The sequence below is a fragment of the Rosa chinensis genome, chromosome 6, assembly GCF_002994745.2.
Source record: "Rosa chinensis cultivar Old Blush chromosome 6, RchiOBHm-V2, whole genome shotgun sequence".
In the NCBI taxonomy this organism is placed as follows: Eukaryota; Viridiplantae; Streptophyta; class Magnoliopsida; order Rosales; family Rosaceae; genus Rosa; species Rosa chinensis.
The window spans coordinates 39,362,897-39,380,167 of NC_037093.1; the positions used below are offsets into that span (position 1 = coordinate 39,362,897).

At 38.6% G+C, this 17,271-nt stretch overlaps 1 protein-coding gene and 1 non-coding gene across 4 annotated transcripts; both read right to left on the bottom strand.

Moving 5' to 3' along the window:
- Positions 1–1,093: 1,093 nt before the first annotated feature.
- Positions 1,094–1,179, bottom strand: LOC112174900. The gene has a single exon (XR_002926212.1). It is a non-coding gene; the product is annotated as a small nucleolar RNA Z221/R21b (small nucleolar RNA).
- Positions 1,180–2,348: 1,169 nt separating this feature from the next.
- Positions 2,349–8,295, bottom strand: LOC112172257 (protein LAZ1 homolog 1). 3 transcript variants are annotated; one of them, XM_024309530.2, is made up of 10 exons: positions 8,164–8,252; positions 7,862–8,047; positions 6,468–6,988; positions 6,251–6,307; positions 4,956–5,064; positions 4,532–4,716; positions 4,347–4,435; positions 3,867–4,122; positions 3,230–3,475; positions 2,349–3,127 (listed from the first exon to the last, which is right to left on the bottom strand). In XM_024309530.2, the coding sequence occupies exons 3-10, from the start codon at positions 6,678–6,680 to the stop codon at positions 2,831–2,833; spliced, it is 1,452 nt and encodes a 483-aa protein (XP_024165298.1). In that variant the 5' UTR covers positions 6,681–6,988; positions 7,862–8,047; positions 8,164–8,252; the 3' UTR covers positions 2,349–2,830. The 3 variants fall into 3 exon arrangements, with proteins under 3 accessions (XP_024165298.1, XP_024165297.1, XP_040364838.1); XM_024309529.2 differs by lacking the exon at positions 7,862–8,047 and having other exon boundaries at positions 8,164–8,295; XM_040508904.1 differs by lacking the exons at positions 6,251–6,307; positions 7,862–8,047 and having other exon boundaries at positions 8,164–8,295.
- Between the last annotated feature and the right edge of the window lie 8,976 nt (positions 8,296–17,271).

The window sequence follows — 17,271 nt, forward strand, 5'->3', positions numbered from 1 at the left end:
CTACAGAATAATTGGAGTTTATTAACAGAATACAGAGTACACAATTGAATTCTAATGTGAAACAATTAGAATTCTAATGTGAAACAATTAGAAGGACTATCTGCATTCCGTTAATTTACTAGATGGAAAACACCGCTAATCAATTCCTAAACAAGGAATTTAGGAACCACAATGCCAATCGGTTTTCAAAGTGCCTGGTAGGAAAGGCAACATGTAATACCCAACTTAAGAGTTGTTCTCCACAGAAATCTCCGACTATGGGGATGTGACAACACAATGAGAGATTTCTATGGAGAAGAACTTCTAGATTGGCTATCTCTACCAAACGCATCTCCTTCTTTCGCTCCTGATGATGAGCCAAAAAGTTGAAAGCTGAACTCAAGCAATTATATGCCGCGGGAAAATATGGTTGTTGACCATATCACTGTTGTCGGAAAGGCAACAGGCAACACCAAACCTATAAGATCTTCTCCATAGACATCTCCTGACTCACAAGGGAAGCAGAAGGATTCTATGGAGAAGAACTTTTAGTTTTAGTATTACTCTACAATTACTCCCAACTCATTTAACTCCCTCATCTCTACTGCTTTCATTCATTTTACCAAACAAAACTACAGTTTCAAAAGTTACTATCCAAAATAAGAACAAGCACATCTAAATCAACCCACGATGCTCCCATATTTCTCACAACACTATATCATCCAATACAGGAATCTATGGATTTGGAGAACCCAATTAATAACTACAAAGTACAAACTATGGATGAACCAGTGTTGACAGAAAGACACCTGGTAAACTAAACTGTTGAATTTGAAGTCCAACATAAATTTACAAAGAAACCCAGAAACTTACTATCTCATAAGAACATATTTCAGGGCTTGTAAACAGAAAGCAATGAAATTAAGGTCAAAGAAGGAACCATCAGGACCAAAATTGTATCCTCATCAGCGAAAAGCTGTACGGTCCGCATCATGGTAAGATCCGAAGATCCCATCATTTGGTCCTTCAATTCCTGGACACACAATCAACTAAATCCTAGAAACAAATCAATTCACAAAAACAATTACATCAAAAAAAATTGAGGGATAATAGGAGGCTCAGATATATTGGGTATGAGAAATTTTTCATTCACAGAAAATCAGAGTGGTGCATGACTTCCTCAGAGAATCATCATAGCCTCATTCAAAATTATAAATACAAAGACAAGAAAGAAGATAAGAAACTGAGAGAAGGCAAATAGATACAGAGGTATGCTATTGGGGTTTTGCCTGATATTTATAGAGGCAGACGGACACAAAAACCCTAGCTCCCCAATCTTACTAGAGAGACGAGTATACCCTAGTGAGCCGGAGGACAGGCCCATACATTTTGTCATCTAGGCTTATGACCAGGCCCATAGTAAATGGGTTTGAGGTTGAATAATATCTTCTTCTTTCGTTATTCGCTTCAAAAGGATCCCAATTGAGTAATTAACCTCTTTTGTAAATGTTTAGGGTTATTATCACAAATGGTACCTGAATTTATCCTCTATTTTATCGATGGTACCTGAACTTCAATTTTGATCACAACCAGTACCTGAACTTTTCGATTTCATTTTAAATGGTACCTAATGCTACCTTCGGTCACTATTCCGGCCGAAAAAGCCAAATCTAAGAAAATAAAAAACAAAAAAAAAAGTTCAAGGCAAGTCTATTACCAAAAAAATCATCACTATATATGATTGCAACCCTCGAAATCATCAAAAATCATCACTATAATGGCCTCCCATGCCGTTTTTAATCGGAATAGTGACCGGAGGTGGCTCTAGGTACCATTTAAAATGAAATCGAAAAGTTCGGGTACTAGTTGTGATCAAAATTAAAGTTTAGGTACCATCAATAAGATTGATGTATAGTTCAGGTACCATTTGTGATAATATCTTCTTCTTTCCTTACGTTTCCTATTTCAGTTAGCTGCCTGACTTTTAATGTATAGTTATCCTACGAAAAATATGACCGTGACACTCAAAAATTTCTCATATAAATGGGTAATAAAAAGAAGAATTTTAAGGATAGGGGTTCGGTTAGAGTAAAAGTATAAGAAAAAAAAATGTTATATTAACCTAAAAATTAAAATTAAGATTACATAGCACATTAGATAAATGTATTCCAATCAAAATCTTTTTTGTGTAATTGAGAACCAAATTCAAATTATGAAAACAAGTGATGGAATTATATACAGCACTATTTCGCAGAACAAGAAGAAGAAAAAAATGTATTTTAGATTGCCTATTTGAAAGAAAGAAGAAAAGAAAAAAGTATGAGCACAAGTTAAGCTTTTGGCCTTTTACTCTGGTTTACCCCAAACAATTTGCAATTTGGTAACCTGCTGATAATAATATAAAGTATCGAAGAATGTGCATCTGGCGGCTCTGGCCTAACCGAATATCATTTTTCTGAAGACGTCCATACAGAGGAAAAATAAAGGTTTATATTATAGCACATCCTGTACCAGATTATATTTTTCTTCCACCAAAACAAAAGTTGATTATCCATTTGGATATATTCAAATTGTTATGAGGCATATAGAAAGTTGTTCACATAGTCAAAGTGGCTTTAGCCCTGTCACCTGATGTATCCATTGCTCCATTCTGTACTGAGCATGGTCACCTCAAGAAAAAGTCATTGGTCAGAAGATCCTTTACATGAATGTTTTCCGTCGATGTGTTAGCTCCATAAACCCCCAGCTCTTCCCGCCAGCCCAAGTATCTCGACATCGTCCAAAATCACGTCGAACTCCTCACCACACCATTTACATACTCCTGTGTTTGTCTTCCATATATTTGATGACATCATCTCCCTGCTCTTGGACGAGAAGTTGAAGCTTTAGACTGGGTGTGCTGTCTCCTCCCACTGGACAAACCACTGTCACTGACACTCCCTTCAACAAGATTCTCATGGACTTCAGAAAATTCTCTGTTCCATGAACTCAAGGGGATAAGATAACTATCATCCTTGGCACTCCTCCTCTGCTCCTCGTGGCGTTTCACATTCTCAGATATCTGATGCAAGGTTTTATTTATCTTTGCAAATCCTCTTTCAACTGGTTCTACCACATGCGAAACTGTATACTTCATGTCATCAACAATCTGAAAACAATAAAAAGCAAAAGCAAAGTCACCATTGATTCCGAGAAAGAGTTCAAAATGAAGTTGAAATGCCATAATAGCATATTAGAACCAAGTTCTCACAATTTCTCCACTTCCAAAAATCACGTCACGAACACTCTGGGGGAAATTCAAGCGCTTTTCTCTCTCATCATGCCGTTGTAGATGAATTCTTGTTGATCTTTCACAATCACGAACCTCCTCTGGATCGGGAGGCGCTCCTAGTGATGCATAGTCAGCCATCACAGCAACATTGCGAACACATCTTTCTCCACGTTTGTAAGGTACTGCCGGGAAGACATATAGGTGGACCACCGCAGCAACACCCATCTGTTTGACAAATTTAAAATCAGTATCCTCTGAAGAGCAGGGTCTTATTTAGAAAATCAGAACTTTTACAGAAAGGAATATAGATATGGCTAGAATTTAAGTGAAGTCAGATTTATAATCCATTAAATTAAAACTACCCATCTAAAGAGAGATTTAAAACCACATTGATATCTTCAAGTTGTTTCTTGACATCCATAAGATCATTTCCACGCATCAGCATGCCTACCCTTTCTAACCTAAATTGAAGCTTTCCATTGTTTACATGTCAAATTGTTATATACATAATAGGCCTTCACGTCAAACTGTTGCATAGTTAAACATTAAAAATCCTATTGCAGTGACAACTTGAGCAATATTTAACACATTAACTCAATATCACTAATGTAAATACCTCTATGCATATGATGTAATCTTGTATGCGGGTTTTCAGCTCCTGCGCCAAGGCCCCTTTAAAGGCACCCATAGAGAAAAGAAACGCAACAGCAACACCTTGCCACCATGTCAAGAATACAATTGACTTAAAAGTTAGAAACTTCGCCAGTGGTTTAATAGGTTGTAGTTTGTCCTTAATGACAGAATAGAACTGCACAAGGCAGTATAGGGCCCATGTCTGACTAAAGTTAAGAACAACTGCCAAGTAAGGGTAGCTGCAAGCAAACAAAATTAAAAGTAAGATATCAAATTACGCCAGAAACAAATGCCATTGTGTAAGAAACTGCAATAAATCTACAAGTCCAACCACCAGTGCATATAACATTTCTCTGATAAAAAAGCATGTGTGTGTGCATGCAGATGCAAGCATCAATTATAAAACAACTTATTCAGTCATCGAAGACAAGACAAAAAGAATCATACAAAGGGAACATCTTACCCATATCTCCAGTCAAACTTTCCTTCTCCATAAACACCAAAACTTTGAAGAATCATGGCTAGCAGAGCGCAGATCAATTTCAGTATCATCTGGAAAACTATTATGTCAGAAACGACCAAATAAGGCTGAAATTCAAAGAAAGAAGACTTAAAGAAATAAAGTTTCAGCTTGAAAAGAGTACATACATACTGAACGATGCCTACTTTCACAGCATGATAGAATGCTGGACCAAGATCCCAGTCTCTTATAAAGCAATTCAGTGGGAAAGGATGTTCAACAACTCCATAAGCGTATTCTTCTTTCAAAAGAGGAGTGCTCGAATCGACTATGCTCTGACTCTCCATAAATTCAATTGTACGCTTCTCACCACCTTTAAACAGAAAAATAATTATTCACGGAAAGGATGCAAATTTTATCGGGCTTTCAGTTATTAAATATGTTCCAGGGGCTTGATTAATTTCTCACCCTACAAATAATTCCTTACAGAAACAAAATTTTCATATATTGAGAAAAAAAAAAAAGATTACGCCCATTCAAGCCACAATAGTTGAAAATGATACATAATTAATATTCTCAGAGAATTCAATATCCACATTTATGTACACATACCTAAGCAGGCTATCAAGTATCTCTCAAAACAATATAATGCAAAGGCCTCGTAGCAGTCCCGGATTGCTTCCCAGTTGAAAGCAGCATTTGAGTCCAACAGTGACACAAACTGCAGACGAAAAACATCATTACACACAATATATAACTTATCCACCAAAAGGTAAATAGTAAAAAAAATTTAACAGAAGTGCAGTAGATTTCTTAGACAATGGAAGGCTGAAAGCAATCAGATGCCAGAAAATGAAAAAGGCACAACTGCATGCAGTAGTCAAACGTCTGTGACACATACAATTTCCAACTTGTGCAGACAAAGGACAAGTACATGCAGAAATGTAATGTGTGTCATTTAGAGGCTATGCAGTAAGAATATAGTTCCTCTGAGGAACTTTATAGCATCATCTCCAGAAGTACCAGATTGATTCAAACTCAAGCATTACACCATAAGAAAATAAAATTTAATAATAATTAAAAACACTTCCCTATCGAATGATGTAATAACATTATCTAACAAAAAGGTAATGAACCACATCCAAATGATCAGTCTAGCAGTCTGTTATTGTCATTTCTATAACTCTATAAGTTGGTACCATCAGAGTATCATAATCTAACTAGTAGATTGCAACTGAAACCTATATTTGTGCAATTTCTTTCCTTTGCCTTCCAATTGGAGTAAAAAAAACATCCAACATATATCACCCTATCAATCATCAAATCTTGTGCACAAGTATTCCAGTTGCAGGCGAATTCATTTAAGCTCCATAACTATACTATTAACCAAGTCAATATCCTGTTTTGGTGTGACCCTCAAGTACCAAATTTTAAGTAAATTAAAAAGAAAAAGAAAAAGAAAAGGTAGCTCACATACTATTTCATACTTAACTTGTACGTATTCATTAACAATGTCAGTTTACAACTTAAACTACCCGTCTTTTTAGAATTGTATCCTAACATCTGCAATCTCTCCTCTTACTAGTTTTTCATATCCCTACCTTAAAACTAATAAACTATAAACACTCAATATGCCGCATCCTGTCTTGATTATTCTATCTTTCTTCTTTTTTTATTTTATTTTTTAAACAGTCACGTCAAGCTATAAGAGATAAGGAAATAATGAATTGGTATCGAAGGCACTTGGATTAAAAGCGCATGCACCTGGTATCACGTGCTCATAACATAGTAATGTACTTTTAAGACTTCGTAACACAATAACATAAAATCATAATCAATAATAAAACAGCTATATTTATTTAGAAATTCCAGAAAAACTAGCAGACAGAAAATGTAGTTGGCCGTACTGATTCTAGGGCATAAACAGGAACCATCAGAATAAGCCCAATCAAAAACTTCTGCTCCTGAAATAGATAAATAGAAAAATTATGATTCCATAAAAGATGAATACAGGTATATGATGTAGAAGCAATATGCAAATTTGCAGTGGAGTGGACGTTAGTTGGACCATCAAAATATAATGCAAAAAGTTTTCTACTACAAATAACGTGTTTGAGATCAGACCTCTGGCTGATTATAGGCAGCTAAGTGCTCGAAGATAAGATACATGGAGAGAAACAGTGCAACTAGTACGAACATGCTCGCACTGAGGATTGGCCAGCTGATGGCTACGGCAGATTCAGCACTGAGATTGACAGGCCACATGTCTCCTACTCTGCTGGAGGAGACCAAAGTGAAAAGGAAAAAGGAAGAACATAACCTGCCCCTCCATCCCATTGAGTCAAAAGTATCTGAGTATTCGATGAAGTTGAACTGAAGAAGAGGTCCGCTACCACATCCTTAACTGATATATCAAGTCCACAATGATTATATCAGCCCTTTTCTAGACGTCTCCGCTTCTCTCTCTAAGAAAACTGCTACAACAGATTATGGTCTTGCAAAAGTGCAAAGCCAGCTACCTCTTTGCCTACTCAAGTGTTCTTAATAAATTTTGTCCAGTATATGCAACGATGTATATCATCTAAGTCAGATATAGATGCTTTTTCAAAGACATAAACGAAGAAGCATCCAGACTGAACCTAACTCTGCAGTAAGAAAAACAAGAATTCAATTACGCAGGCATAAACCGCCAATTAATTTGGAATAAAAAAACATATCATTAACAGCTGTGAATTGTTTTCACTCATGATGATTCAGACAACAATCAAGCAAAGATCTAATATTCAGACATGTGAACACAAGACACTACCCCCAATGTAACACCTGCACTAAATCTAAGATACTAGCTTCAACTTAAACGTCTAGCACCAACTTGCTTCAAGCACAACGCAAACCTCAACATGGATGTCAAGAAATCATAAGTTTCAAGCCAGTATGTGCAGCTAAATGCTGGTTTAAGGCTTGTAAGATAACAGGATGAAGTTCCAATAAAGCTGTTTATCATGGCTTGCACAAACACATGCCAACCTCATATGCAGAAGCACCTCGCCCACTCTATGCCACGAATACACAATGCTAAACCTCTCGTGCACATAGAATCATTACAGAAACAGTGATTCTTACGGTAAGTGTCACAGAATACAATTCCATACTTGTACATGACAATGAGTTTCTTCAAGGCACAGTTTAGCACTCCAATACAACTTCCAGTGCTTTTCGGTGTTAAAACAAAACAGTACTGAAAGAGTTGCAAAACTGCTCACAATCAACGCTATTTGATCCTACTATTCCTTAAACCACAAGATCTCTACTTCTTCACCAGAGTAACTCCACCGATAGACACTTTTACGCTCCATCAATGAAAAACCCATAAGTTACAGTACATTCTGAATCTAAAACATCTTCAGCATATCTCTATAGACTTCAGAAAACCATCAGCCTAATCAAGCTTGTAAACATAAACAGCAACAGTACCGAACATCGCTTCGCATATACTGATATTCCAAAACCCCACTAACCTAGCATCGAAAACGAAATCAAGCACTCCAGTAACCATAAACAGGTTTTCCATTACTGCTTCTTTGTCTTTCTTTACCAGCCACACAAATATAGCAAATTTCCAAACCTCCAACTTCCACAGAAGAGGAAAAATTACAGAAAAAAAATCGCCGATGAGAATCATATACCACATTCCTCACAAAACCCTAGAAATCGATCATCACAGGGAAAAGAAAAACGGAGCTAATTGAATGAACATAGACGTAATTAATTCTCGTAAAAACTGCAAAGGAGAGTGAGAGATTAGGGTTGGGTTACGAACCTGTGCTTGGGATTTTTCCCGGGAAACTCAGACTGGTATCTCACACAACTTTTCCGCGAAAATCAAAGGGATCGTTTTTCCTTTTGCTTCGGCGGTTGGAGAAGACGACTATACAAATTTGTTTTATTTTTTTTATTTTATTAAGAAAGCAAATTAGGATAGGAGTCACAGGGCGGTGACCTATGGTGGTGACAGCATACCATCTGACCGTGCCTTTTTCTATGATCTGGGTCCCAGGGGTAGACTTGTTGGGCATTATTACTGGTCGTCATATGAGTTTGTGAATTGTCGTCTTGTGAGAGGGCATTTGCCTTTGGGTGAGTATTGCTGACTGAACCGCGTGTGGTTTTCAATTGGATGACATTCTTTCCACGCAAGCACAGTGTACGTGGATCATACTCGGCTAAAGTGATCCTACACTAGGTTTTATCGGTTTGGTTTTTCGGCACAAATCGTAAAGGGTTTTTTAGTTCAACAATGTCTGTGTGGTGACCTGAGAGGGGTCCCACAGTGCCTCGACTCCGAGCTAATGAGAAACCGACATGTCACGAATGACATCCCGATGACTCATCAACTCGAAATCGCAAGGCGTTTTGAGTTTAGTTTGTTGGTTTTCAAAACATTTTCTTAGACAAATCATTCTAGCAACCGAACAACATATTTTCAAAAGCGGAATTTAAAGTGGGCTAAAGGATTTGGGCTTACAATCGGAGCCCAATTTTAAAAACAAATCACTAAGTAACAACTAGTATGAGAGACGCACCCCAGGTTTACGGGTCTCTAGAAGTTTTGTAAAGAAGCGAGTAGGAAACATATAATTAAATAAAAAGGAAATAAATAAGTTACTTCAAAATCCGATGAGGGACCAAAATCCTCTTTTAATAACGTCAAGAGAAATGCGCTAAGCCGGGCCATGTGCCTCCTCTGTACACTCCCCGACTACATACTCGAAACCTGCACATTGTTGTATGGGTGAGATTTCGTCCTCGCATGCACAGCAGGGGCAGACCCAACCATGCTGGGTTTGAAAAATAATATACTTGAAAATATTAAGGGGAAATTACTGGTCACACCCTGTACTTTGGGTGCGTCGACAGTTCAGTCCCTAACATTTTAATTTTAACAGATAACTCCCTACACATTCAAATTTCACACAATTTAATCCAAAATGACAATTTTACCCCTCATTTTCTCTTCTTCTTCTTCTTTTTAAAAAAAAAAAAAAATTCTTCTCTCTCTCTGTTTTTTTTTTTGGGTTATTTTTCTGCTTCTCTCTCTCTCGAACACAAGTTTATCCCTCATCACTCTCCTTCACACAAACCCCCCTCCTACCACTGGATTTAGAAAACCCATTGACTGTCAAAGTCCTCTCCCATTCTCCTCTGCACAAACCCAATCATCACTCACAAATATACAATGATTGATGTTCAACAACTCAACAAGACAACAACCATTTTTTCTTTCCTACCAAAATTGGCAGCATGCCAATACATTTGCACATGACCAAAACTAGCACATACACTTGATAACAAATAACAGATACAGAAACAAAGCAGCATACCAAAAGTCCAAAACTGGCAGCATGCCAGCATACCAAAACAAATGCAAATTTCATCTCAATTTATACAATGAACCATTTGTCAATTCTGTCAAACACTTAAACAAAAAATAGTATGCTCTGGGGCTTTGAATGCAACTATGATTTCAAAGCAACTACTGATACACAATCACACACACAGACAGAGATAGCAATAACAACTATGAAGAAAACTGGAAAAAGCATAAATTATCGCCGCTTTAGAGCTCTATCATTGCAGAAAAGATATGAGACAAAGGTAGTAAAATAATGGCCTTGTGGGATGCAAATCATGCAATTCGAACCAAGCTTGAAGAAAGCCGAACCAAGTAAGTGAGTAACCAAGCAAGTTACCCAGAAATCCGAAATCGAACCCACCTGAAGAATCTGAAATCAACAGGCATGCTGTATCCGATCAATATTTCACGGGCGGCCGAAACACCAACACCACCACAAGTAGTACCAGCAGCGCCGCCAGCATGCAATCCACCAAGAAAGCAACAGCTGGCAGCCATTTCCGATTGGTTTGTCACCGAGAAAAAGCACAACACCAACAAGCGGAGATCCAAACCCAGCCGAGTGAGGAGCACGAGATCGTCGCTGTCGTCGTTCTCCTGCCACGTTCCCGACGAGGATCGCGAGCTCCTTCTCCCGCCTGAGGCCGTCGATGTGTCGTCAGCGGTGCTGGATATGAGGTCATTCAAGGCTGACATGAGCGTTGACCGGCAGGTGTCGCTGCCAAGGGTGTTGAGCGGGAGTAGCTACGTCGGGAGCTTGTACTCTGGGATGACGACCCTGGACAGGAACTTCTCCGGCGACGTCAAGGACTCGTCTGCTACGACGAGGCCGGTGGAGGAAGAGGAGGAGGAGGAGGTGGTGGGAGTGGAGGCAAGTAGGGATAGCTTGGCGCAGAGGAACGGGGTGGAGGCGCCTAGCGCCTAGGCGAACCTTGGCAAAAGAGAGAGAGAGGGAGAGAGGAGAGACGACACTGTCTTTCTCAGTCGAGAGAGTGAGAGAAGCAGAAGAATAACAAAAAAGAGAGAGAGAGAGGGAGAGAGAGAAGAATTTAAAAAAAAAAAAAAAAAAAAGAGAATGAGGGGTAAAATTGTCATTTTGGATCAAATTGTGTGAAATTTGAATGTCTAGGGAGTTATCTGTTAAAATTAAAATGTTAGGAACTGAATTGTCGACGCACCCAAAGTACATGGTGTGAACAGTAATTTCCCCAAATATTAACTACATAATATTGTGCATGTTTATCGAAAATACTTTAAAAAGATGCAACCACAAACATTTATTCTCTTTTATAAAACATATGCACCATGCTTCACACAACTTGGAGCTCCGAGATACTTACCTGCTGGCTAAACTAAAATAAATCGGTGACTGACCCGGTTCGTCATCCTTCGAGAACCGGCCAACTACTCTGTAGTCCTTGTGACTACAAGTAACGAAAGTGTCCATTTCCTGACCCTGAGTCTCCTATGACTGGTTCACTGTCAGTACTCACCCTTCCTCAACCAACATAGGAGCACATCCCCCTCCGGAGGTTCACGGTTATCGACACCGTGGGATCCCTAGGAATCAACGCGTCTAGGTCCTATTCACTTTCAGGTCACAAGTACAAACATACAATGGGTACAGTATCTCAACATGCAAGTCTAGCCTCGGTTTTCGCAATCAGCAATTATCAGTTATGGAAACACGGATATCACAAGGCATCGACTAATGAACAACCAAAAACGTACTTGCAGGCAACATATAACTATACTAGAGCATTCCACGTATAGAAAAGCCTCTAACAAGGAAGAGACGTACATCTCACCCTACCTAGATATGGAGTGCTCGCCCAAACTTAGTTTCGTTTCCGACTTTGGATACTTCGTCCAATTCCATATGCACACACTCGAGTCCTTTGAAATAAATTCAAACTAATGAGTAACCTCACATTATCATAGCGTACTAACCGAACAACCACAACTTTGATTTAATTTCTTTGAAGTCTAACGAATTCCCATTTAATAGATAAAATCAATTATCCATTCCCAAATAATTCAAATGATATGGCATTTGAACCATATAAGATATGGCAATTATACTTAACACTTTGACCTTCACTTCGTTAACCTTTTTACTTTAAGAAAACAATTGACAATTTCCATTCCCAAACATTCCACTAAATATATTTCTCTCAATTTTCGGGACATGGAGAATTTAACAAATCAATAATCTGTGATTGAATTTTAGGTCAACTCATTAGACCTTCTATTTTCTTGGTATACCTTAGCTTCCTTAACTTCCCTTTTAAATCATCAAATTATTTGGTAAACGGATTTCCTTTTTGGTCAATTAACCAAATTATTTCTCAACCAAAGACTTACACCAATTACCGATTAAGCATCCAACTTTGTTTCCATTTTTAGTTACCGATCCTTAGTCATAACGCTAAAGCACTGACTACAATCTTGTACAACATTTCATTTCTCCCAACACCCATCACTTCACTAACTTTGCAGATTCTCAACAACCAAAACTATAGCAGAAACAACTCAAACAAGACTTAAACCATAATAATTTTCCCTCGTCCTTACCAAAAGGATTTGATTCCAGAACAGCGGCATCCTTCACGATTCCAAGCCTTCGATCATTCCTTAACAAAATTAATATGATAAAACGTATCAATAAACACTGCAGATACATTAGCAACTTCAAAACGAGAATTCCAATAGAGTATTCATTCTTCTTACCCAAGTCTCTTCGAATATAAGTCGACTCTAGCACTCTCACAAGGCAATTCCATCACCCTGAGTTGCTTGGCTATTAAAATAATGAAACTGACCAAGCAGCTCCCCTTCTCCAAAATCTCATAATTTCACAACCTCATACTCCAAATCAAATAATAAGTTATTAGGGTTCACTCTACTCAAATAAGAAGCTCCAGCTAAAGTGGAATCACGGAATTACCTAGTCAAGAAGTCTTAACGATTTCCGGCAACCGTGGGCAACGGAGCTACTGTGGTCCACGCACCTGCGGCGGTGCGTGAGGTGCATGCAAGACTTCTGGGAGGAACCAGAGATCGGAACCATGGGGTTCTGGCGAACAAGAACACCCTGACTCCATTGATGGTGGTGATTTGGCTCAATCGTGGCCGAAAGTTGGAGATTAGAGACAGGTAACGACGGGACTCTGACGTGAGGTGAATGCGGTGGTCTTCCGGTGTCAGACGATGTAATGGCTTCGAGGTTTGGACGAGTGGCTTGTTTTGAATCAATTCGTGGTGGCGATGAGGGGAGAAAGTGATCGGAAGTAGCACTTCCGACTAGGCATGGTGGCGGGAACTGTGGTGGTTGCATGCGGTAGCTGGAGGAGGTGCATGCCGGTGATTCTTGCTGGGTTTCGGTCCGAATTTGGTCCTGAGTTGATTGGTGGTGGCGGTGACAAGAGGTGGTGGCCGCAAATGGTGGTTTCCGGTAATGGCAGAGAGAAAAGAAGAGAGAGTGCGAGTGGTCGGGGGAGAGAGAGAGAGAGAGAGACAGAGAGACAGAGAGAGAGAGAGGGGATGCGGTCGAGAGGGTGAGACGAGGAAAAAAATGAGGCTAGGTTTTTCTCAATTTCCTATTTATACTAATGTGCGCGAAATACCGAATTTACCCTTGCAACGAATTATGAGACTCTCTTAGCTGATTGCTTTCGGTTCTGGGCTCATAACATTTTCTTTTATTCCTTTTTCGTCGGAACTTCCTAAGTTACTCCTCGACTTCGTCCTAGGCCAAAAACTCGATTTCGTAAAAATTAAAAATCCAAAACTTTGTTACAACCCAATTTATCGTTTTCAAACTTCAACAAACGGTCACCTCACTAAACTTCGGTAACCTTTTAGGCCCAAGCGAAAGAATCTAGGCCCAATAGGTGGTCTCGACATTAAAACAATCTCCAAAGTCATTTCCTCCACTAGAATCACCTTGCGGAAAAATCTTATTGGCAAGAAACTACTTTCAGAAATTAACTAAAATTTTCAGGGGCTCATAGTCTGAACTCTTCAAGGACTTTTAAAATGATATCCGTACTTTCAAAGTGATCAACGTGATACCTGGGCTCAAGTTTTCTTGTCAACGTCATACCTGGACAGTGTCGTTAATTCTGACCATGTGTGACACACGTGAGTCGCAAAAGAGAGTTAAATGACTTATGTCCCCTCAAATTACTTTTTCATCTGAACTATAATTTAATATTAATAAAATAATTAATTTAAATGAATTTTATAATTAATTATAGAAAAATAAATTTTATAATTAAGAGAGAGAAATAAAGGAAGAATTTAAAAAAAATTATTTTTCTCTCTCATTATTCTTCAATTACCCATAATTGTTCTTCCATCTCCAGATCTTGATGTTCAGTTATTTTTTTATTTTATTTTTTTTCAGTGAACAACAGCTCGTTGAACTTTACCAGTTCATTTGCCTATTTGCTAAAAAAACATTAAATCAAATCTTATATACAAGTGCTTCTTCTCCTACCCAAGCATTCGATTTTTAATTTTTTTTTCTGTTTGTTGTGTAAAATTTTGGAGAGATTGCTTTCGAGGCCCAGGAGCAGCAACAATCTTTATTTGATGCTTCAAGGCAGGTTAATCTCCTAAACTCCGAAATTGAAATTGGGATCTTGATCTGCCAGATTACTGCACCCCATCCTCCCTCCCTACCTCGAAGACTACGCGCTCCCCCAGATTCAATCAAAGATGTCTTCCTCAAAGCCGCCACCGTCGTGAAGTCACGCGCCACCTTGATCTTTACCGCGGATGAGGATGACGACGAGGAAGATTGCATGAGGTTGTGCAAAAAGAAGCAGAAGATAGCTTCTAATCTCATCTAAAATCCGAAAGACACCACCTGATTCACAGAGGTCGATCTCATAAAGAAGAAGATACAAACAAAATGCAAAAGCTTCTTTAATATCCCAAAACCGTCATCACAGTAATCCATGACAATCCCCACCTTTCATCACTCTCACTCCAATTTACTGCCTTCAAGTTTTCCTCTTCAAACCTATCTCACTTCAATTTCAAACCCATCAAACCCATTCAACTTTTTTCTACATATGTTCATCTTCAACCTCCAACACCATATGTTGATCAAATTTTCTTGTTTTTGTTGTTTGAGTATGTATCGTTGATCAAATTTTCTTGTTTTTGTTGTTTGAGTATGTATCGTTGATCAAATTTTCTTTTTTTGTTGTTGTTTAAGTTCCTATCAATCGATGGGAATTCTAGAGAGAGAAAGATGGCATCATAACGGTTTGCTGGGTTAAATAAGATGAACATGAATGGGTTCAAGAACATGAACAATTGCTGGGATTTCTTCTTCTTCTTTTTTTTCTTTTTTTGCTGGGTTAATTAAGAAGATGAATATGAAGAATTGCTAGGTTCAAATACGTATCTTGTTGTCACTGAGGTGGGAGTGGTGGTGGAGGAGGAAAGGTGGCTAAGTTGGATTTGGAGATGGAGCTTCGGAGGAGAGAGATTACCAGTTTTTCTTTTGGATCTTGGTTAAATACTTAATAGAACAAAGCAAAAAAATTCATTCAACTTTTATATTCAATATAATAATTTTCTAAGTGTGGTTAGTTGGGAGGGAATTCAGTTTTTAATCAGCTTTAGGGCGGAATAGAACGGAAATTTCATTTTTGCCCTCACTTTTTGACTCACGTGCGCCCCACGTGCCTTGGACTAGCAGAGCCGTAACGGAATTTTAACGTAGGTATGACATTGACAAGAAAACTTGAGTCCAGGTATCATCTTGATCACTTTGAAAATACAGGTATCATTTTAAAAGTCCTCGAAGAATTCAGACACGGTTGAAGTAAAAAACTCAATCGTAAATTGAACTTAGAATTACATGCAGGTTTTAACTCTTCTGCTGATTCTAAAGTTGGGCATTTTAGCCCAACTACTCTATAATGAAGATTTTCAGTTGAAATGTCTGGGGTCTAGCTCTATCCCAGGCACGGCGAGCCCTTGAAACTTCTGAGGGCTCACAAGCCTGACTTTTTGTTTCTGATGGAGACTCAGTTGGAAAAAGAACAAATGTATAGTTTAAGTGAAGATTTTAATTTATCTTGTACAAGTAATAGGTAGAACTGAAACTAGAGGTGGAGGTTTAATGCTAATGTGGAATTCGGATTGGGATTTTTTAGTTTATTTCTTCATCTTTGGGTCATATTGATGGAGTTGCTATAGGCTCCGACCATAGATTTGAATTACTAGTTTCTATGGTGATCCTTCGACGAACTCTCGCTCTCACTCTTGGGAGCTCCTTCGCCGAATCTTTTCTATAGTACACAGTGAATGGTTCGTGTTTGGAGATTTCAATGAGACATTTGCTTTGGAAGAAAAGACTAGTTTAAGGCAAAGGCCTATGGGTCAAATGTTGCGGTTCCGGGGGGGGGGGTGTTAGAAGACTGTGACCTCAGTTCTGTGCCTTATGAGGGATATCCATTTAGTTGGGTCTAATAAGAGAGAGGGGAATGATTTGGTGGAGGAGAGGCTTGATTGTGGAGTTGCAAATCTTGAATTATTGGCTATTTTCCCTCACATCTCTTGTACACATTTGGTCAGTAAAGTCTTAGACCATAAACCTCTGCTTTTTACAATATAGACTGATCTCCAATGGGTTGCCTCTAAAATGAGAAGGAAGAGACGGTTTCATTTTGAAGAGGTATGGTTATCTGATTCGATGTGTTCTCAAGTCATCAAGGACAGTTGGAATGCTTCTACTGTTGTAGGGTACCCGACACAGAACTGTTTATCCTCATGTGTTGATGCCCTTACCCAATGGAGTAGAGTTAATTTCAGTAATATTTCCCATCAAGTGTGACAAGTAGACAGCGCAATAACACTGTGTATGGTTTATTTGATTCTCAAGGGGTGTGTCAAACAAATTCAGACTATTGAGGAAAGGAACCCCATATGATTTGGAGTCTTCGTTATTGGAATCTTCAGTATCATCACAAGTTAACTAAGAAATTTGTATTACTATAATTAGTCCTGTAATTATGGATAGAATTAGCATTCTTATTGTATAAAACGTTGTAAACCATTCTGAATGAATAGAAGATATCACATATTATTCACACTATCAAATCTCTTTATGGTATTAGAGTGATCGCTCTTGAGAACCTAGAAATCTACACAAACAAAATACCTCATGGCTGGTGACGAAGAACAACAGGTCATAGAACACTAGAAAGACCAGAGCTCTTCCAAGACCTCAGAACCATGGGAGAATTCCAATGATGGCCACCAGCTACTAGAGAAGTTGAATTAGACCAAACAGCCTTCAGCCAATCTTGTTGGTAACATTCCTAACTATGAGGAGCTCTTAGGTAGAGCATTTTCCCTCTCACAAGATAATAAAGATGTAACATGGATCCTAGACAGTGGGGCTAGTGACCACATAGTTTGTAATTCGGCTTTCCTCACATTTTTTCAACCTGTGCACAATCGTACAGTGAAGTTGCCCGATGGTACCACATT

Excerpts from the sequence above, each read along its gene's own strand:
- LOC112172257 (XM_024309529.2), bottom strand. The coding sequence starts at position 6,680 with ATGGGATGGAGGGGCAGGTTATGTTCTTCCTTTTTCCTTTTCACTTTG. Across the intron at positions 5,065-6,250 it reads CTGTTTATGCCCTAGAATCA|TTTGTGTCACTGTTGGACTC; the intron begins GTACGGCCAACT and ends TTTCGTCTGCAG. Across the intron at positions 3,476-3,866 it reads ATTACATCATATGCATAGAG|ATGGGTGTTGCTGCGGTGGT; the intron begins GTATTTACATTA and ends TTTGTCAAACAG.